Consider the following 22,038-nt stretch of genomic DNA (forward strand, 5'->3'; position numbering starts at 1 on the left):
ATAAGTTGCAGGTTTTAAATATGACAGGACTGCAACTTACTTTTCAAAATCAAGGATGTTTATCTCCTTTAGCAACCCATAATCCTCAGTTGTCTGTTTGAAAAAATAAGAGATCACCTGAGGTATGTTAAATAATAGTCTTGTTTATTCCACATCTTGGACTTCAACCTGAGGACAACAGGACCGTGAACACTACACTTGGAACAGGCAGCCAGTCGATAGCACAAAAACAACAACATTCTTTAACATTTTGTTTACAGTGGTCCTACAGTAGACCCTTATGTTTATTCAATTAAAAGATACTAGTGTAACCACTGATAACCTTATAATAGTACAATATACTAAGATTTTTAGTAACACAATAAAACGTTTTCTTTTAAGTAAAATATACTTAAATTGTTTGCATAGAAACAACTTTTGGGCTAACAGTGTAGATATTCATGATAATGATTTTCATTCATGTCACATTGCCTGTAGTATTCCTCTTCAGTTGTATATTGAATGATGTGCATACACAATATATGTGTGTCTCAAACTATAGATTTATTCAACAGAACATGTTCATCACAGCTCATAACCCCAACAAACTTGATGCTCCTCGCATAACAGAAGCCCATGAGCGCCCCCTAGTGTTGCTAATGTGCACCACCACTATTCGTGCACAACACAATACACTACATTGCCCAACAACCATTGTAAATTTATAAAGACTGCAAATATATTACTCCTTTATCATGCACTGCTTATTTGATGCAGTGTTAGAACGCCAATCCCTCTGCATGTCTTCTCATTATACTCAAGAAATGACACTTCATTTTCACCAGCTGTTTGACTTTTAATTTCACAAAAGCCTTTAAAAGGGGTCGATGACCTGGGAAAGGTCTACGTCCAAGGCCTGTTATGAAAGAATGGTGTTTTTATGTAAGGTCTATAGCTTAAAGCACACACAGAACACAGAAAGAGAGAGCGAGGAAAAGAATCGTAAAGGCAAATTTGCTCATCTAGGCGCTAGGACTTAATATGGGAAGTAAAGCTGCAAATTCAGATTCAGGGAGATCCCTGTCTCTAAAACCATATCATATATCTGAAGAATATGGCTTTGCTCTGCCTGATCCTCTGGTATGTACATGTCAGTTAATACAGATTTGATGCATAAAAAAGTATTTTTTAAAATACTTTAAAAAAAATTTAAAAATTAAATTTAATGTTATCAACTCCTAAGCTGTATGTTACTGGAACAGGCAAACTTTCCACTGTTACAGTTATTTTTTTTGCCTTCTTTACTGAGCTTATTTATTTATCATATTTTATTTATTCATATTGCTTATGCAATAAATGATATATAAAAATATGCTATGAGTTGTATGTTTTTAATGTAGTAATGTAATATGTCTTATATAGAACATCTATAAAGGGATTAGATGAGATGGAGTATATATCCTTTGTCTAACAAACCCCAATTCCACCAACCATAAACCACTTGGGGCCATGGTGTCATAGGAAAATAATTAATGATGAGGTGTTGTGATAAGGACAGACACAAAGTGGAATTTTGTTGATTATTTTCCTATAACAGCATGTCCTAAAATGGTTTATTCCTCTTATACTAAAGCAATTTGCCAATGATTACGATTTATAATTTATGATTCAATGATACTTTGTACTTTTACTTTTTTTTGTTGTTGTTCGTAGTTACATTTAACGTGGTGGAACACATTCATCCCTGTAATTTACTTAAGTTCATTCCTGTAATCACTTACAAAGTGCTGACATTGGAGACTCGGTCCATAAATGTTAAATAAACGTCTCCTTGCAGAAAACCTCACCATGATCAATAATTATACGATTTACTTTGTTAAATTACAAATGACTAAAAGGTGATACAACTGAGGATTCGAGATCTGTGTACTGACTTTTGATCTTATAGCAAGAAATGGCATGGCAGACTTAATATATAGCAAATATACCAAGGGAGAAAAAAAGGTTTTTAGAATTTACAAACGCTTAAGAAAATACTTTTAAAACTAATATATTTTGATGACAGTTCCTTGGAAGGAAGTTCCATGGACATCTCAAGAGTTTTCTTACCATCTCAGGAGCCAGTATTTGAACGATTTTCATATAAATACATCATCGTGATCATCTGAAGCTGTCTAATGCGGGCATCCGTCATTCAAAACTGTCTTTACTTTGCAAATAAAGTGACAGTTTACCACATTGTTGGCCCTAATTCAGAAACCCTAGGATGCACATTAAGATGAATTTCTCTGGTCTGTATAAGGTGGAGCTGCCGCTGTACTTCCAGCCCTGGATGGAAATCGCTGGACGTGTCAGTGAGCTTGTTTCTTCTCACTCTCTTCGTTCATCTGTTCATAAGGTACAGTAGAGTATGATCCGGATGTACTGTAAATACTATAATCACACATAACATTACCTACAACCTGGTAATATTCCTCGGACAACCCAACGTTCCTCATACCCCATAACTGAGTGGTATAAATATGGAGTGTAAACTGTGGATAATAACACTAACTCAATGCTGGAGTAATCTGATTCCTCTCTAGCAATAACGTTTATGTGGGATGGGAATTTCAACTGAAGCAGCTTGGATAGGATTTACAGTAATTAAACACTGTTATAAGATTTATTGTTTTGTTTTGTTTTAACTTCACAATATCTAAAAATATTTTATATATATATATATATATATATATATATATATATATATATATATATATATATATATATATACACACACACATATATATATATATATATATATATATATATATATATATGTATATATATATATATATGTATGTAACTAACTACTGCTACAATGTTTATTGAAGTAATCCACAATCTCAAATGTCACACCAATGGGTGTGTATTATTCTGTAATGATATTGTCTCTCTTGAGCTGACTACTTAGATAATAATTAATATCTACATATCTGCACCATCCCTTAAGAACTTAACAAATGCCTTAAAAATAATTCACCACGCATATATGCACTTGGGCCTTTTTCAGTTTGTTTGCATGTTTGTGTTGCTGTGCTACCGTCACTTTTGTTATTTGTGTAGTGAATGAGTAATGTGAAAATAACATATATTGGATGACATGTTTTCTGCTGGAAATGAATGAAAAATTGATCACTAAAATAAAGTTAATATATTCTATTGCCTCATAAATGATGTATTGTGACATTTACTCCCACCCCCCCAATCTGGTTACTTTTAATGGCTAGTATTATGGCAATAACAAATATGAAATCTGTAGTTTTGATTCAAATCATTGTTTAAAACCCAGATGCCTGTGTTGGAGACTGACCTGCTGCAAAGTCATCGAGAGCTGCGCCTGGCTCATCTGGCTCTGAGCATCATCACTATGGGTTATGTATGGCAGGAGGGTGAGGAAGATAAAGTTAAGGTACTGCAGAGGAATAAACATGGTGCTTGGTATTCAAATATGTGCAAAGCAATAATTCACAGAGTAAAAGTTTTTTTTTTTTTTTTTTAAATAGTCAAGAATATTATTCATAAGTCATCTGGTGACTTTTTCATATGTATATGATGGACACAATTAATCCGAAAATGTTCTTATATTCTTACTATTCTATTCTTATGTTAACTAACCAAGTGAGCTATTCTGACTTACCTCAGGTAAAGTTATTTGGCTAGCTAACTTCACCAAATGTTGTTGGAGTTTCAGTAGCTTGTTAAAGCTTCAGTAGCTTGTTGGAGTTTCTGTAGCTAAGTTATTAGCTAGCTCATGTTAATTCATACATTTTTCTATCTACATAGCTAAGACATAGCAAAGATGCCCCTTAGACATGATCCTGTAGCAACACTTAGATACATTTAGCACCACAGGAAATCGTTCCCAAACATCAGAGTACTTTTTCATACTGTTAAACAACAAAAGATCTGGCTAGCTAGTCTAGCTCACTCAGCTAGCTAATGTCTTACCTGGACGTGTTTCCACAGGTGGAATGTTGAGCTGTGAAATTCTGATATCTTGGACAATTTGGAGATAATGTTCATGCTGTTTTCTTTGAAACACTTAAAACTTAGTAAAAGAAAGAAAATAGTTGATCAAGTTGGGCCAGGGATGCTCATCCGTCTTGAAGTGTAAAGTTTTGACAGGATTTATTTTCGATTAGGTGTGAAATTTAATTATTAAATTAAAATGTGCACATACTGTCTTTTAATTGGCTTACAGTCTACCGGGGTTAAATGCATGATTATTTTTAAATGTGGTAAAGGTGAATATTTTATTTGGACAAGTAAAAGCACTATGATTTTAATAATACTCAAAAAAGTGCCAATTGTGCTGAACCATGTACTCAAGTACAGTAGCGAGAATACTTGTAGTTCATTGCTTTCCATCCTTGAGTACTTTTAATATGATCATACATCCCAAAAAAAAAAAGAAGAAACAATAGAAAACTGTTTAGTCAACAAACCAACAAATCTGTCATAGTTGAACATTTATATGTTGTGTGCCTGTGTGTATGGGTGTAATGGGTTAGGTTCTCCCGCAGAACCTAGCAGTACCGTACTGGCAGGTATCTCAGAGGTTGGGTCTCCCGCCCATCCTTACTCATGCTGATGGGGTCTTGGCCAACTGGAGGAAAAAAGAACCAGATGGGTATGATATTTCTCATTCACATGATTTAATAGTACATGCACTGAGCTTTAAGATTTGGAAAATATATTTATAAATAATATATTCAGTATTTTAACACCATTTCTTGTCCTTTTCTGCATTACATGGATCCCTACTGGTGTTTCCAGTCCACTTAACATGGAGTAAGTTAAATCATTACAGCTGTAAAAATGTATTTTTATTTTTTGTTTTAAAAAAAATTATATATATATATATATATATATATATATATATATATATATATATATATATATATATATATATATATATATTAATGATAAAGGTGCTCAGTAGAGGGAGCCTTCTTATTACTGCTCTGAAGAGCAGCTCTTAAGACCTAAGTGATAAAGAGCCACTGTACCATAGATATAACTGAAAGTGTGTGTGAGTGCTGAGTTTAGTTTTGTTCTTCCATAACTATAGCAGGATAATCAATCTAGCTACTAACAATGTGTGTGTGTGTTGTGTCCTGGAAGGAATCTGGAGTTGTTGTTCAGTATACCTGGTGGGGAAAGTGCAAGAGGTTTTTTCCTCATCACTCTGTTGGTGGAACTGGCTGCTATTCCTGCTCTCAGGGTCTTAGACGTCCATTATAATTGAACCTCAATCTAAAAAAAATTGCTAGAGTATTCCTTTGAGTGTCCACTAAAGAGTTGTTTCCATGGTGCAGGCCATCCCTGAAGTGATCGGTGGTGTCTCCGACGGTGATGTGGCCGTGGTGACCCGAGGTCTCGATGTTGTCAGTAGGTCTATAGAAGACATGAAGGAAGCGTTCAAACAAATGCACAGTAATGCTCTGGTCCTGATACATAATTAACCTATTTATGTATTTGTTTATTTATTATAAAGTAATATCGAGGTATTTAATAGAAAATGATTTAGAGTTAAACACTTGAAAATTTCCTGCTTTATTAACTTCTCTATAATATTTCAGTGTATGTGGATCCTTCTGTATTCTATGGCATTATGAGGATCTTTTTATCGGGGTGAGTAATTAACATTATAACTTTTTACTTTACTTTATTTGATTTTGACTCTCCTTTATTAATTCCTGAGCATGCCATACACTCACCATGAAATCAATCCAATCATCCGAATATCATCTTCTGGTATTCCATCCATTTATTTCTTGATTTCTTGATTTTTCTACGATTTTTCAGCTTATTGATGAACAAGCCAATCATGCTTTGTCTTTATGGGGTGTGATTTGTATTCAAATCATATATAATTGTTGAACCAAAGTTGTCAGCGTTGGTGATGGAGCTGTAGCAGTCAGTCTTCGTGCTCGTTGCTAGTTTATTAGCCTCACCTAAATTTTATTAGCTGGTGCTGGCCCAAATTTTGCCTATTACCTGAAGACACTTAACATAGAAACAGATACTCACATATTCAATTGGAGCAAGAAAAATAAGACACCAGCCGTGAGTGAGAAGAAGCAAGGGCCCAGGTTTATTTGTTCCGTTCCACCACATGAGAGCCCCACAGTTTGAGACGTCCCAAAATGCGATCTAAAAACCAGAGCTGAAGCTCTTCTATTTGTACAGTTTTCTTAGGGTCAGGATGACCCAGACATCAATATGTTTAGAGTTAGCTATCCCGGAACACCATTACATGCATCAATTGGCACTGATGAGCGACCCTTTTCACGCAGGTGCAGTTCCGGCTCCAAAATATATTTTGTCTTGGTTCACTCTTTAAGAATAACTTGACCTTGTTTGTGTCGCTTCCTGACTGGATTTTCGTTGAGAACGGACACTTTCAAACACACCATCTGTACATTATGACTAAATTTTATGTTTGTTCTGTCACGAGTCGTGACGTGAGGAAGTTCAGATGGATGCAAGTGCAGTATGAACAGGTTTTATTTAGGAGAGAGACAGGCAGATAAATCCAAAACGTGATCCAAAACGTAATCCACAAACATGCAAGAGGTCAGGCGATCGGCAAACAGGCATACACAGGGCAAGGCAGGATTCAAGGTCATGGTCACGGAAAACAGGATCGAGACAAAAAACATGAAAGCAACAATGACTATGAACTGGGCGCGGAGAAACCAGCGTGAACTAAACAAACTAATCGAAACATGAAACATGAAACATGACATGAACTAAGACTGGTTATCTATCGTAAGGACTCTTAACTAATCTACAATACTATATTTTATCTATTCTAATATTCCGCATTGTGTGCTGGGAGGGAGCGCCGTATATAAGCGGACATGATCAGTGTCGTAAATGCTCACAGCTGAGGGCGATTCAGACACACGTGAAAATCCCAGCCAATGACAGAACAGGGAGGAGACATGACAGAAACATAAACAAACACACATGTCCAAATGTCACTACTGTCAACAACGGAAAAGCAGGTGCTCGCGCATTTGCGCTTAGAGCACGCTACTTCAAGGGGAAATCGTGACAGAACCCCCCCAAGGGTACTCCTCCCAGAGTGCCATGAAACATCCATCTCCATTGGCAGGAAAGCAGGAGCGACGTCCTCGGCGGAACATGAAGACAGAGAGACCTCCTCGGCGGAGCAGGAAAGCAGAGCGACGTCCTCGGCTTAACAAGGGAACAGAGCACTGTACTCAGCAGAGCAAGGAAGCAGGGCAACATCCTCGTTGGAGCATGAAAGCGGAGCGACATCCCCGGCTGAACAGGTAGGCAGAGTGACAACCACAGCTGGGCAGACAGGCTGAGTGAAGTCCTCGGCGGAACATGAAGGCAGAGTGCTGACCACAGCTGGGCAGGAAAGCGGAGAGACGTCCTCGTCGGAGCAGGAAAGCAGAGCGACTTCCTCGGCAGAGCAGGGAAGCAGAGCGATGTCCTCAGCGGAGCAGGGAAGCAGAGCGACTTCCTCAGCTGAACAGGTAGGCTTAGCGATGTCCACAGCTGAACAGGGAGGCTGAGCGACATACACAGCTGAGCAGGGAGGCTAAGCGACGTCCACAGCTGAGCAGGGAGGCTGAGCGACATCCACAGCTGAGCCGGGAGGCTGAGCGACGTCCACAGCTGAACAGGAAGGCTAAGCGACGTCCACAGTGGAGCCTGCAAGCTGAATTTGGCTGGTCATGTCAGCAGACTGGGATGTGAGCAAAGCTTGGTTGTCCGTGTCAGCAGACTCAGGCGTGAGCAGAACTTGGCTGTGCGTGTCAGCAGATTCGGGCGTGAGCAGAACTTGGCTGTGCGTGTCAGCAGACTCGGGCATGAGCAGAACTTGGCTATGCGTGTCAGCAGACTTGGGCGTGCGCAGAACTTGGCTGTGCATGTCAGCATACTCGAGCTTTGGCAGAACTTGGGTGGTCGTGTTGGTAGTCTTGGGCGTGGGCTGAACTTGGGCGACCGGGTCGGTAGACTTGGGCTTGAGCAGAACGTGGTCGGCTGTGTCGTTAGACTTGCGTGTGAGCAGAACTTGGTCGGCCGTATCAGTAGACTTGATTGTGACATCAGGAACTTGAGACTTGATCTGGACTTCAGAGACTGGAGACTTGACTTGGACTTGGACCTCAGGGACTTGAGACTTGCCATGGATTTCAGAGACTGGAGACTTGACTTGGACTTCAGAGACTAGAGACTTGTCTTGGACTTGGACCTCAGGGTTGAGTTCTGGTGCTGGAGCCTCCCTGTTGACCTCTAGCTGGATCTCGGCAGGTGAGCCCACCTCGTGGGTCTCAGGTTCGAGCTCTGAGGTCGCTAGGTTAACCTCAGGCTGGAGCTCCGGAGCTGAGACCTCCCTGTAGGTCTCGTGCTGGAGCTCTGAGGCTGCCATGTGGCCCTCTGGCTGGAGCTCAGCAGGTGAGACCTCCGACGGGCGCTCCGAGGTCACCCTGTTGACTAAGGGCTGGATGTCTGCACTGGCTCTCCAGTGGAGTTTCTTATGCTCCCGCCAGCTGCTCGTGAAGCATTCATGAGAGCAGTAGAATGCTTCCTGGAGACCCAGTTTTTTGCAGGTAGGGCATTGTAGCTTGGTTTACCTCCTGCAGCCCTCAGACATGCATGTCGGTGCCACCTCCTCCACGTTGGCTGGAACCTGAAGCGGATCGGTGGAGGCTGACCTGTCAATCCCCTCATAATAGAGGTTAAAGGGCAGGTCAGGCTGGAGCTGTCCATTGACTCTCCACCCCAGTAAATCCAGACCATGAAGCTGCCCTGGTTGCGTGAACTCCTCCATAAAAAGTTCTGCAAATTGAGTGACATCCTGGAGGGCAGAGGACCCAGTGCTCACCAGCTGCTCCGCCCAGTCACGGGCCGGACCGCAAAACCTGGACACCAAGAACCCGATCCACTGTCTCTTAGTAGGCTTGGGATACGCCAGGCTGCTGAAATATTCCTGGCAGCTGAAGAGGAACTCCAGTGAGTAGCTCCCCAATCCTGCTGTCTCTGGCGGCAGTTCAATGGCATACCGCTGAGGGAACTGCACGGACAAGAAATGCGGCCAGTAATCCGAACGTTTCCCGATAAGGTATTGTCCTGCTACTCCCATTGTAGCGTGATGTCTCCCCTGTCTTCCTGCTGCATCCATGTTACGGCGGAATATTCTGTCACGAGTCGTGACGTGAGGAAGTTCAGATGGATGCAAGCGCAGTATGAACAGGTTTTATTTAGGAGAGAGACAGGCAGATAAATCCAAAACGTGATCCAACGTGGAGAAACCAGCGTGAACTAAACAAACGAATCGAAACATGAAACATGACATGAACTAAGACTGGTTATCTATCATAAGGACTCTTAACTAATCTACGATACTATATTTGATCTATTCTAATATTCCGCAATGTGTGCTGGGAGGCGCACCGTATATAAGTGGACATGATCAGTGTCGTAAATGCTCACAGCTGAGGGCGATTCAGACACACGTGAAAATCCCAGCCAATGACAGAACAGGGAGGAGACATGACAGAAACATAAACAAACACACATGTCCAAATGTCACTACTGTCAACAACGGAAAAGCAGGTGCTGGCGCATTCGCGCTTAGAGCACGCTACTTCAAGAGGAAATCGTGACATGTTCTACATTTCTTTTTTTTTTATAGTGCTTGTATGTACATTACCCTATAAGAGTTTTTCATGAAACAGAATATGAAACAGAATATGAAACAAATTAATTTCTGTTTTCTGCATACACACCAGGCCTCTGTGTGTGTGTGTGTGTGTCTCTTAGTTGAACTTCTGCCTGCGCGCAGACGTACTCCACCTACGCTCTGAGACCTGCTGACTCCTGGCTGGCTCGCCACTTAATCAAATACTTGTTATCCCCCTGTGCCTTGCTTATCTGTGTGTTGTGTCTTAGGTGAACATCTGTTCATACAGTCCACCAGCCTAGTGAATTCTCAATAAGATTACATATTACTCATACTAGATCTCCCTCGTGTTTATCTCATGTATATTTTATATACAACACTGGCTTTTTAATGAAAAGGTGAAAACTGCATGGAGCGTGGAGCATAGAGAACTCCAGTCTCACCAGGAAGTCTGCCAGCTTGTAAGAGGTTTCAGAGCCATTTTTTTTGGTGGGTTTGTGGTTACGATTTAAATCTCAGCATGATTCTGAATCATCCAGCAAACCTGTCTACTAGATGTGGAGACCTACACTAGTTTCATTTTCCGTCCATTTCACCTGCTGTCACTGTTTAATTTGCTATAAGTGAAGCAAATGTTGCGTTCAAACATTTGTACTCACCAGGTGGCTAGCTTATATTGTATACAATGAGCTGAATAGCAATGTAATGTGTTTGTCTGCTGTTGTTTGCATTAGCTTTTTTTTTTTTTTTAATAATTTTTTTTACTTATCATCAACTGGCCTTACGGCTTGCTTATTTTCTAATTCTTTTTTTGAAATATGACATGTCAAACCTTAAGATTTGACATGTTGTGTGTTCTGAGATGCTTTTCTGCTCACCACGTTTGTACAGAGTTGATATTCGTGTTACCGTAGCCTTCCTGTCAAGCACCGGTCTCATCCGTTTGGATAATTCTATGAACGAACAGGTGTAAAGGTCACACGTTGTCTTGCTCTAAACACATTTTTCCATCATCACTGTATCCATACTCCTGTATTTGGACATCTGCATGATGGCACATGTTTCAGGTGGAAAGACAACCCATCGATGGCAGAGGGACTCGTGTATGAGGGCGTTCAGGCTGAACCGATGGAGTTTTCAGGAGGGAGTGCAGCTCAGAGCAGTCTGCTCCACTGCTTCGACGAGCTGCTAGGCGTCAAACATGAGGAAAAGAGTGGTGAGAGAGATCATCCCCTTAACGTTACTCATTAGAGCCAAATATGAACCATGTTACATTATACACTCGTATATGCAATCAGGTTTCTTTTGTTTCGTGGATGTTCCACGATATGAAATGTAACTACAAAAGGATAGATAATGATGACATTTTCTTCTTTATTTAATAAAAAAAATCATTGTATTTGCAAATGGAAAACTGCTAGAATATACTGTATAAGGAATGAAACACTTCTGGATGTGGTGTTACTGGAAAAAAATCAACTGCATGATAATAACAGCAACTCTGCTTAGAACCGGACTGTGTCATACCACCATATTGTTTATTTATTTTCCTTTAATAGCATGCTTCCAGTGAGTTGTGTTCCTTACTTCGTGTAGACATGCAAAAATCATACTCTCAGTGAAACATTTTGTCACAATGTGGATTTAAGCATTGAAATATACACCATGTCTACTCAGCGAATTTCCTGACCCGAATGAGAGGCTACATGCCTCCATCTCACAGACGCTTCATCGAGGAAATCTCTGGCGCTTCGTCCCTGAGGGCCTTTGTGCTAAAACAAGCCAACGAGCGTCTGACAGAGGCCTTCGATCACTGCGTGGCTCAGCTGGTTTCACTGCGGAGTTACCACATCAGTGTAGTGTCACGCTTCATCACCATCCCGGCGTCCCGAGCCAAACAGCGCCGCTGTGAAGGCCCAGAGTCTATAGAAGAACGCAACCCTGTGTGGAAAGCACCCACAACGCTGGAAGAAAGAGGAACAGGCGGCTCGGAGATCATGAGCTTCCTGAAGACTGTGAGGGACAGAACGAAAGACGTTTCGATCTCACAGGCAGCAGTGGGAAGTGACGTATGAAGACACTGTCTGAGGTCATCAAGGAATATGAAGGAAAGATACTCAAAATTTAACCTACTCTTAAAAAAGTTACTGTAATAAAAGTCTCATTAGTGAGTGTTTTTGCATTGCAAAGAACGTGTGAAAATATTCAATATTCTATCAATTCTCCTAGTGTTGTGAAGCCAGCATTAAACCAGTTTGGAACATACTATGAAACATGTATTGATTTTCAATTCAAGTTTCTTTACAAAAAATATTCTTCAATATGCGGGTGCACGGTGGCTTAGTGGTTAGCACGTTCGCCTCACATCTCCAGGGTCCGGCGTTCGATTCCTGCTGGGGCCATGTATGTGCGGAGTTTGCATGTTCTCCCCTGTGGGGGTTTCCTCCAGGTACTCCAGTTTCCTCCCCCAGTCCAAAGACATGCATGGTAGTCTGATTGGCGTGTCTAAAGTGTCCGTAGTGTATGAATGGGTGTGTGTGTGAGTGTGTATGTGATTGTGCCCTGCGATGGACTGGCACCCTGTCCAGGGTGTACCCCGCTTTGTGCCCGATGCTCCCTGGGATTGGCTCCAGGTTCCCCTGCGACCCTGAAGAAGGAGTAAGCGGTAGAGGATGGATGGATTGTGAGAACATATTTCTACCAGTCTCCCCCAAAAGTTGCTCTTCAGTGGATCTGGTTCTACCTCGATGAAGATCTGACACTCTCTAGATATAAGATATCTAGATATAATGTGTTCGATAGAAATCTCATGGGAAGTTTCTCAGTGCTGAAGTACATAAGGAATCAATCGAGTCTACTAAATTGTCCTGAGTTAATAAACATGACGCACTTAATGCAAGCATTAAAGATGCTCATAAAATGGCATTATGGGCATGCTTCATGTTTAAAATGCCATCGTTTCAGTCCAAACCGTAATTTAAACCACTGACATTGTTTTCCATTACATGTAACCATTAATATTCTTCATTTAAGCTCCATTCAAATACAGAAATATGTACAACCTCCTCGACCCCGCGACTCAGATTTGACTCGAACAACGTGGCTCAGTTCCTGGACCGTTTTTAGATTTACTCAGGGGAACAAAAAAACATACCAGTAAACCAGTGCTTTTCAATTTGGTGCTCATAAAGAGGCAATTTGCAATTACATCCTACTTATAGTGGAATGCAGAACAAAGACACATGACATACAGGATTATTTTATAAACTACCATGTGGAATGCATACGCCAGTATTTTGCTGGATATTTACATTCTGTATTCATTGTTACATATCAGACCTTGGAACTTATCTACAGAAATGAATGCAAACGGATCCACAGGTGAGGCTCTGCAGTACCACAAGTGTACGCTAGAGAGTGGTAAAGCTTGTTGCATATTAAAAAATGATGGGGGTGGTTGGGACAGAGACAGCAGTGATGCCCTTTGACCTGAATAACACCTTTCTTCAGGACAGGCTCTTGAATTCATTCAAACCACTCGTCATTACAACAATACTGTGCTTGGCAGAGATTGCTCAGTAGACAGCAGGGTGATGTATTATAGGCAGGGATCCTCACACTGCATCTCAGTGCCATCAACATGTGTCATCTGCAAACTTACCCTTTAAACCCTTCATGCACGATTTGTTCACATGTTTATAATTAACCTGACGTTTGACAGGCCATGCTGTGAAATGGGATAGAATACTGATAAATGTGAAGTCCAGGGCGTGGGGCGTCCATCAGGGATGACTTTACAGTTTCCTCTGATGCAAAGCCGTGAAGACACACACACACACACACACAAAAGAGGAGCCGGTTACACTGGCATACACTTTTTGTAAATATTTGATTATATCTAAAAAAATGTGAGGGGTGTACTGACTTTTGTGAGATACTATGCGTGTGTGTGTGTGTGTGTGTGTATATATATATATATATATATATATATATATATATATATATATATATATATATATATATGTGTGTGTGTGTGAATATATATAATATACATACATGTATACATACATATACATATATACATATATGCATATATATATATATATATATATATATATATATATATATATATATATATATATATATATATATATATATGTGTGTGTGTGTGTGTGTGTGTGTGTGTGTGTGTGTGTGTGTGTGGACCCATTAGGTAGTGAAATTCATATCTAATTTACATATGATTTGATAGCTTAATTTAATACATATCAGAAATCTAAAAGCTGTGCATTATAGCTGACACCTAGATGAACACTTTACAGTTGGTTATATGACTCTAAGTCATTCCCTTCAATTGCTATTGAAGTTAGATACATGTTTAACAATGTCGTATGTAACTTTAGAGACAGTCCCTTAATTTCCACATATACGCGAATATCAAACGTCAAACGTCAAACCAACTTTCATTCCAATGCTAGTTAAACCGGTTTGCATGCACGCATTGTTATGACTATAGCTTAAAGCACACACAGAACACAGAAAGAGCGCGGGAGGAGAAGAATCGTAAAAGTTAAATTTGCTCCTCTAGGCGCTAGGACTTAATATGGGAAGTAAAGCTGCAAATTCAGATTCAGGGAGATCCCTGTCTCTAAAACCATATCATATATCTGAAGAATATGGCTTTGCTTTGCCTGATCCTCTGGTATGTACATGTCAGTTAATACAGATTTGATGCATAAAATTTGATGCATAAAAAAGTATTTTTTAAAATACTTTAAAAAAAATTATTTAATTAAATTTATTGTTATCAACTCCTAAGCTGTATGTTACTGGAACAGGCAAACTTTCCACTGTTACAGTTATTTTTTTGCCTTCTTTACTGAGCTTATTTATTTATCATATTTTATTTATTCATATTGCTTATGCAATAAATGATATATAAAAATATGCTATGAGTTGTATGTTTTTAATGTAGTAATGTAATATGTCTTATATAGAACATCTATAAAGGGATTAGATGAGATGGAGTATATATCCTTTTTCTAACAATCCCCAATTCCACCAACCATAAACCACTTGGGGCCATGGTGTCATAGGAAAATAATTAATGATGAGGTGTTGTGATAAGGACAGACACAAAGTGGAATTTTGTTGATTATTTTCCTATAACAGCATGTCCTAAAATGGTTTATTCCTCTTATACTAAAGCAATTTGCCAATGATTACGATTTATAATTTATGATTCAATGTTACTTTGTACTTTTACTTTTTTTTGTTGTTGTTCGTAGTTACATTTAACGTGGTGGAACACATTCATCCCTGTAATTTACTTAAGTTCATTCCTGTAATCACTTACAAAGTGCTGACATTGGAGACTCGGTCCATAAATGTTAAATAAACGTCTCCTTGCAGAAAACCTCACCATGATCAATAATTATACGATTTACTTTGTTAAATTACAAATGACTAAAAGGTGATACAACTGAGGATTCGAGATCTGTGTACTGACTTTTGATCTTATAGCAAGAAATGGCATGGCAGACTTAATATATAGCAAATATACCAAGGGAGAAAAAAAGGTTTTTAGAATTTACAAACGCTTAAGAAAATACTTTTAAAACTAATATATTTTGATGACAGTTCCTTGGAAGGAAGTTCCATGGACATCTCAAGAGTTTTCTTACCATCTCAGGAGCCAGTATTTGAACGATTTTCATATAAATACATCATCGTGATCATCTGAAGCTGTCTAATGCGGGCATCCGTCATTCAAAACTGTCTTTACTTTGCAAATAAAGTGACAGTTTACCACATTGTTGGCCCTAATTCAGAAACCCTAGGATGCACATTAAGCTGAATTTCTCTGGTCTGTATAAGGTGGAGCTGCCGCTGTACTTCCAGCCCTGGATGGAAATCGCTGGACGTGTCAGTGAGCTTGTTTCTTCTCACTCTCTTCGTTCATCTGTTCATAAGGTACAGTAGAGTATGATCCGGATGTACTGTAAATACTATAATCACACATAACATTACCTACAACCTGGTAATATTCCTCGGACAACCCAACGTTCCTCATACCCCATAACTGAGTGGTATAAATATGGAGTGTAAACTGTGGATAATAACACTAACTCAATGCTGGAGTAATCTGATTCCTCTCTAGCAATAACGTTTATGTGGGATGGGAATTTCAACTGAAGCAGCTTGGATAGGATTTACAGTAATTAAACACTGTTATAAGATTTATTGTTTTGTTTTGTTTTAACTTCACAATATCTAAAAATATTTTATATATATATATATATATATATATATATATATATATATATATATATATATATATATATATATATATATATATATATTTCTTGGCTTAACTAACTACTGCTACAATGTTTATTGAAGTAATCCACAATCTCAAATGTCACACCAATGGGTGTGTATTATTCTGTAATGATATTGTCTCTCTTGAGCTGACTACTTAGATAATAATTAATATCTACATATCTGCACCATCCCTTAAGAACTTAACAAATGCCTTAAAAATAATTCACCACGCATATATGCACTTGGGCCTTTTTCAGTTTGTTTGCATGTTTGTGTTGCTGTGTTACCGTCACTTTTGTTATTTGTGTAGTGAATGAGTAATGTGAAAATAACATATATTGGATGACATGTTTTCTGCTGGAAATGAATGAAAAATTGATCACTAAAATAAAGTTAATATATTCTATTGCCTCATAAATGATGTATTGTGACATTTACTCCCACCCCCCCAATGGCAAATATATATTTGTTATGGCAATAACAAATATGAAATCTGTAGGTTTGATTCGATTCATTGTTTAAAACCCAGATGCCTGTGTTGGAGACTGACCTGCTGCAAAGTCATCGAGAGCTGCGCCTGGCTCATCTGGCTCTGAGCGTCATCACTATGGGTTATGTATGGCAGGAGGGTGAGGAAGATAAAGTTAAGGTACTGCAGAGGAATAAACATGGTGCTTGGTATTCAAATATGTGCAAAGCAATAATTCACAGAGTAAAAGTTTTTTTTTTTTTTTTTTTAAATAGTCAAGAATATTATTCATAAGTCATCTGGTGACTTTTTCATATGTATATGATGGACACAATTAATCGGAAAATGTTCTTATATTCTTACTATTCTATTCTTATGTTAACTAACCAAGTGAGCTATTCTGACTTACCTCAGGTAAAGTTATTTGGCTAGCTAACTTCACCAAATGTTGTTGGAGTTTCAGTAGCTTGTTAAAGCTTCAGTAGCTTGTTGGAGTTTCTGTAGCTAAGTTATTAGCTAGCTCATGTTAATTCATACATGTTTCTATCTACATAGCTAAGACATAGCAAAGATGCCCCTTAGACATGATCCTGTAGCAACACTTAGATACATTTAGCACCACAGGAAATCGTTCCCAAACATCAGAGTACTTTTTCATACTGTTAAACAACAAAAGATCTGGCTAGCTAGTCTAGCTCACTCAGCTAGCTAATGTCTTACCTGGACGTGTTTCCACAGGTGGAATGTTGAGCTGTGAAATTCTGATATCTTGGACAGTTTGGAGATAATGTTCATGCTGTTTTCTTTGAAACACTTAAAACTTAGTAAAAGAAAGAAAATAGTTGATCAAGTTGGGCCAGGGATGCTCATCCGTCTTGAAGTGTAAACTTTTGACAGGATTTATTTTCGATTAGGTGTGAAATTGAATTATTAAATTAAAATGTGCACATACTGTCTTTTAATTGGCTCACAGTCTACCGGGGTTAAATGCATGATTGTTTTTAAATGTGGTAAAGGTGAATATTTTATTTGGACAAGTAAAAGCACTATGATTTTAATAATACTCAAAAAAGTGCCAATTGTGCTGAACCATGTACTCAAGTACAGTAGCGAGAATACTTGTAGTTCATTGCTTTCCATCCTTGAGTACTTTTAATATGATCATAAATCCCCCCCCCCCCCCCCCCCCAAAAAAAAAAAAAAAAAAACAGAACCAGTAGAAAACTGTTTAGTCATCAAACCAACAAATCTGTCATAGTTGAACATTTATATGTTGTGTGCCTGTGTGTATGGGTGTAATGGGTTAGGTTCTCCCGCAGAACCTAGCAGTACCGTACTGGCAGGTATCTCAGAGGTTGGGTCTCCCGCCCATCCTTACTTACGCTGATGGGGTCTTGGCCAACTGGAGGAAAAAAGAACCAGATGGGTATGATATTTCTCATTCACATGATTTAATAGTACATGCACTGAGCTTTAAGATTTGGAAAATATATTTATAAATAATATATTCAGTATTTTAACACCATTTCTTGTCCTTTTCTGCATTACATGGATCCCTACTGGTGTTTCCAGTCCACTTAACATGGAGTAAGTTAAATCATTACACTTGTAATAATGTATTTTTATTTTTTTGTTTAAAAATATATAGATTTTTTAATGATAAAGGTGCCCAGTAGAGGGAGCCTTCTTATTACAACAGCATTGAAGAGCTGCTCTTAAGACTTAAGTGATAAAGGGCCACTGTACCATAGATATAACTGAAAGTGTGTGTGAGTGCTGAGTTTAGTTTTGTTCTTCCATAACTATAGCAGTGTATAATCAATCTAGCTACTAACAATGTGTGTGTGTGTTGTGTCCTGGAAGGAATCTGGAGTTGTTGTTCAGTATACCTGGTGGGGAAAGTGCAAAAGGTTTTTTCCTCGTCAGTCTGTTGGTGGAACTGGCTGCTATTCCTGCTCTCAGGGTCTTAGACGTCCATTATAACTGAACCTCAATCTAAAAAAAATTGCTAGAGTATTCCTTTGAGTGTCCACTAAAGAGTTGTTTCCATGGTGCAGGCCATCCCTGAAGTGATCGGTGGTGTCTGCGACGGTGATGTGGCCGTGGTGACCCGAGGTCTCGATGTTGTCAGTAGGTCTATAGAAGACATGAAGGAAGCGTTCAAACAAATGCACGGTAATGCTCTGGTCCTGATACATAATTAACCTATTTATTTATTTAATATTATTATAAAGTAATACCAAGGTATTTCATAGCAAATGATTTACAGTTAAACACTTGAAACTTTCGTGCTTCATTAACTTCTCTATAATATTTCAGTATATGTGGATCCTTCTGTATTCTATGGCATTATGAGGATCTTTTTATCGGGGTGAGTAATTAACATTATAACTTTTTACTTTACTTTATTTTATTTTGACTCTCCTTTATTAATTCCTGAGAATGCCATACACTCAACATGAAATCAATCCAATCATCCGAATATAAATCATATTGTGGTTTAAATCTCAGCATGATTCTGAATCATCCAGCAAACCTGTCTACTAGACGTGGAGACCTACACTAGTTTCATTTTCCGTCCATTTCACCTGCTGTCACTGTTTAATTTGCTATAAGTGAAGCAAATGTTGCGTTCAAACATTTGTACTCGCCAGGTGGCTAGCTTATATTGTATACAATGAGCTGAATAGCAATGTAATGCTTTTGTCTGCTGTTGTTTGCATTAGCTTTTGCTTTTTTTTTGTTTGTTTGTTTTTGTTTTTTTTACTTAGCATCAACTGGCCTTACGGCTTGCTTATTTTCTACGGTACCCCAAATAACCACTCTTTACAACCGTGGTGAGCATGTCAGAGAGCACAACTGCTGAAGTACAAGAGTAGAAGTGAAGCTGCATTCGATTCCATTCATGTCAGCCAAGAACAGGAATCTGACATTACAATGAAATCTGACATTACCCTGTAGCCTCAGATTCCTGTGCTTGGCTGACAGGAGTGGAGTCCAATATGCTCTTCTGCTGTTGTTGCTCATCCACCTTAAGATTTGACATGTTGTGTGTTCTGAGATGCTTTTCTGCTCACCACGTTTGTACAGAGTTGATATTCGTGTTACCGTAGCCTTCCTGTCAGGAACCGGTCTCATCCGTTTGGATAATTCTATGAACGAACGGGTGTAAAGGTCACACGTTGTCTTGCTCTAAACACATTTTTCCATCATCACTGTATCCATACTCCGTATTTGGACATCTGCATGATGGCACATGTTTCAGGTGGAAAGACAACCCATCGATGGCAGAGGGACTCGTGTATGAGGGCGTTCAGGCTGAACCGATGGAGTTTTCAGGAGGGAGTGCAGCTCAGAGCAGTCTGCTCCACTGCTTCGACGAGCTGCTAGGCATCAAACATGAGGAAAAGAGTGGTGAGAGAGATCATCCCCTTAACGTTACTCATTAGAGCCAAATATGAACCATGTTACATTATACACTCGTATATGCAATCAGGTTTCTTTTGTTTCGTGGATGTTCCACGATATGAAATGTAACTACAAAAGGATAGATAATGATGACATTTTCTTCTTTATTTAATAAAAAAAATCATTGTATTTGCAAATGGAAAACTGCTAGAATATACTGTATAAGGAATGAAACACTTCTGGATGTGGTGTTACTGGAAAAAAATCAACTGCATGATAATAACAGCAACTCTGCTTAGAACCGGACTGTGTCATACCACCATATTGTTTATTTATTTTCCTTTAATAGCATGCTTCCAGTGAGTTGTGTTCCTTACTTCGTGTAGACATGCAAAAATCATACTCTCAGTGAAACATTTTATCACAATGTGGATTTAAGCATTGAAATATACACCATGTCTACTCAGCGAATTTCCTGACCCGAATGAGAGGCTACATGCCTCCATCTCACAGACGCTTCATCGAGGAAATATCTTGTGCTTCGTCCCTGAGGGCCTTTGTGCTAAAACAAGCCAACGAGCGTCTGACGGAGGCCTTCGATCACTGCGTGGCTCAGCTGGTTTCACTGCGGAGTTACCACATCAGTGTAGTGTCACGCTTCATCACCATCCCAGCGTCCCGAGCCAAACAGCTCCGCTGTGAAGGCCCAGAGTCTATAGAAGAACGCAACCCTGTGTGGAAAGCACCCACAACGCTGGAAGAAAGAGGAACAGGCGGCTCGGAGATCATGAGCTTCCTGAAGACTGTGAGGGACAAAACGAAAGACGTTTCGATCTCAGTGGGAAGTGACGTATGAAGACACTGTCTGAGGTCATCAAGGAATATGAAGGAAAGATACTCAAAATTTATCCTACTCTTAAAAAAGTTACTGTAATAAAAGTCTCATTAGTGAGTGTTTTTGCATTGCAAAGAACGTGTGAAAAATATTCAATATTCTATCAATTCTCCTAGTGTTGTGAAGCCAGCATTAAACCAGTTTGGACATGAGTCTATGGAACGTGTATTGAGTTTCAATTCAAGTTTCTTTACAAAAAATATTCTTCAATACGCTGCTTGTGAGAACATATTTCTACCAGTCTCCCTCAAACGTTGCTCTTCAGTGGATCTGGTTCTACCTCGATGAAGATCTGACACTCTCTAGATGAATAATGCGTTCGATAGAAATCTCATGGGAAGTTTCTCAGTGCTGAACTACATAAGGAATCAATCGAGTCTACTAAATTGTCCTGGGTTAATAAACACGACGCACTTAATGCAAGGATTAAAGATGCTCATTGGTGCATAAAATGGCATTATGGGCATGCTTCATGTTTAAAATGCCATCGTTTCAGTCCAAACCATAATTTAAACCACTGACATTGTTTTCCATTACATGTAACCATTAATCTTTTTCATTTAAGCTCCATTCAAATACAGAAATATGTACAACCTCCTCGACCCCGCGACTCAGATTTGACTCGAACAACGTGGCTCAGTTCCTGGACCGTTTTTAGATTTACTCAGGGGAACAAAAAAACGTACCAGTAAACCAGTGCTGTTCTATTTGGTGCTCATAAAGAGGCAATTTGCAATTACATCCTACTTATAGTGGAATGCAGAACAAAGACACATGACATACAGGATTATTTTATAAACTACCATGTGGAATGCATACGCCAGTATTTTGCTGGATATTTACATTCTGTATTCATTGTTACATATCAGACCTTGGAACTTATCTACAGAAATGAATGCAAACGGATCCACAGGTGAGGCTCTGCAGTACCACAAGTGTACGCTAGAGAGTGGTAAAGCTTGTTGCATATTAAAAAATGATAGGGTGGGGGAAGAAGAAGAGAGAAACAGAGACAGCAGTGATGCCCTTTGACCTGAATAACACCTTTCTTCAGGACAGGCTCTTGAATTCATTCAAACCACTCGTCATTACAACAATACTGTGCTTGGCAGAGATTTCTCAGTAGACAGCAGGGTGATGTATTATAGGCAGGGATCCTCACACTGCATCCCAATGCCATCAATATGTGTCATCTGCAAACTTACCCTTTAAACCCTTCATGCACGATTTGATCACATGTATATAATTCACCTG

The 22,038-nt window shown here is 39.2% G+C and overlaps 2 protein-coding genes across 3 annotated transcripts; both read left to right on the top strand.

Annotated features, from left to right (window-relative positions):
* Positions 1-884: 884 nt before the first annotated feature.
* ido1 (indoleamine 2,3-dioxygenase 1) lies at positions 885-11,953 on the top strand. Of its 2 annotated transcripts, none has more exons than XM_047155433.2 (10): positions 885-1,119; positions 2,282-2,377; positions 3,311-3,430; positions 4,533-4,651; positions 4,798-4,812; positions 5,146-5,245; positions 5,340-5,412; positions 5,604-5,655; positions 10,756-10,904; positions 11,366-11,953. In XM_047155433.2, exons 1-10 carry the CDS (start codon positions 1,021-1,023, stop codon positions 11,761-11,763), a joined length of 1,221 nt encoding a protein of 406 aa, XP_047011389.1. In that variant the 5' UTR covers positions 885-1,020; the 3' UTR covers positions 11,764-11,953. The 2 variants fall into 2 exon arrangements, with proteins under 2 accessions (XP_047011389.1, XP_047011388.1); XM_047155432.2 differs by having other exon boundaries at positions 887-1,119; positions 5,340-5,457.
* A 2,124-nt stretch (positions 11,954-14,077) lies between these two features.
* On the top strand, positions 14,078-20,931 carry LOC108261789 (indoleamine 2,3-dioxygenase 2). The gene is made up of 10 exons (XM_053680106.1): positions 14,078-14,390; positions 15,566-15,661; positions 16,542-16,661; positions 17,789-17,907; positions 18,054-18,068; positions 18,345-18,444; positions 18,539-18,656; positions 18,801-18,852; positions 19,747-19,895; positions 20,357-20,931. The coding sequence occupies exons 1-10, from the start codon at positions 14,292-14,294 to the stop codon at positions 20,743-20,745; spliced, it is 1,257 nt and encodes a 418-aa protein (XP_053536081.1). The 5' UTR covers positions 14,078-14,291; the 3' UTR covers positions 20,746-20,931.
* Positions 20,932-22,038: the final 1,107 nt, after the last annotated feature.

Source organism: Ictalurus punctatus, chromosome 5 (assembly GCF_001660625.3).
Source record: "Ictalurus punctatus breed USDA103 chromosome 5, Coco_2.0, whole genome shotgun sequence".
Lineage (NCBI taxonomy): Eukaryota > Metazoa > Chordata > Actinopteri > Siluriformes > Ictaluridae > Ictalurus > Ictalurus punctatus.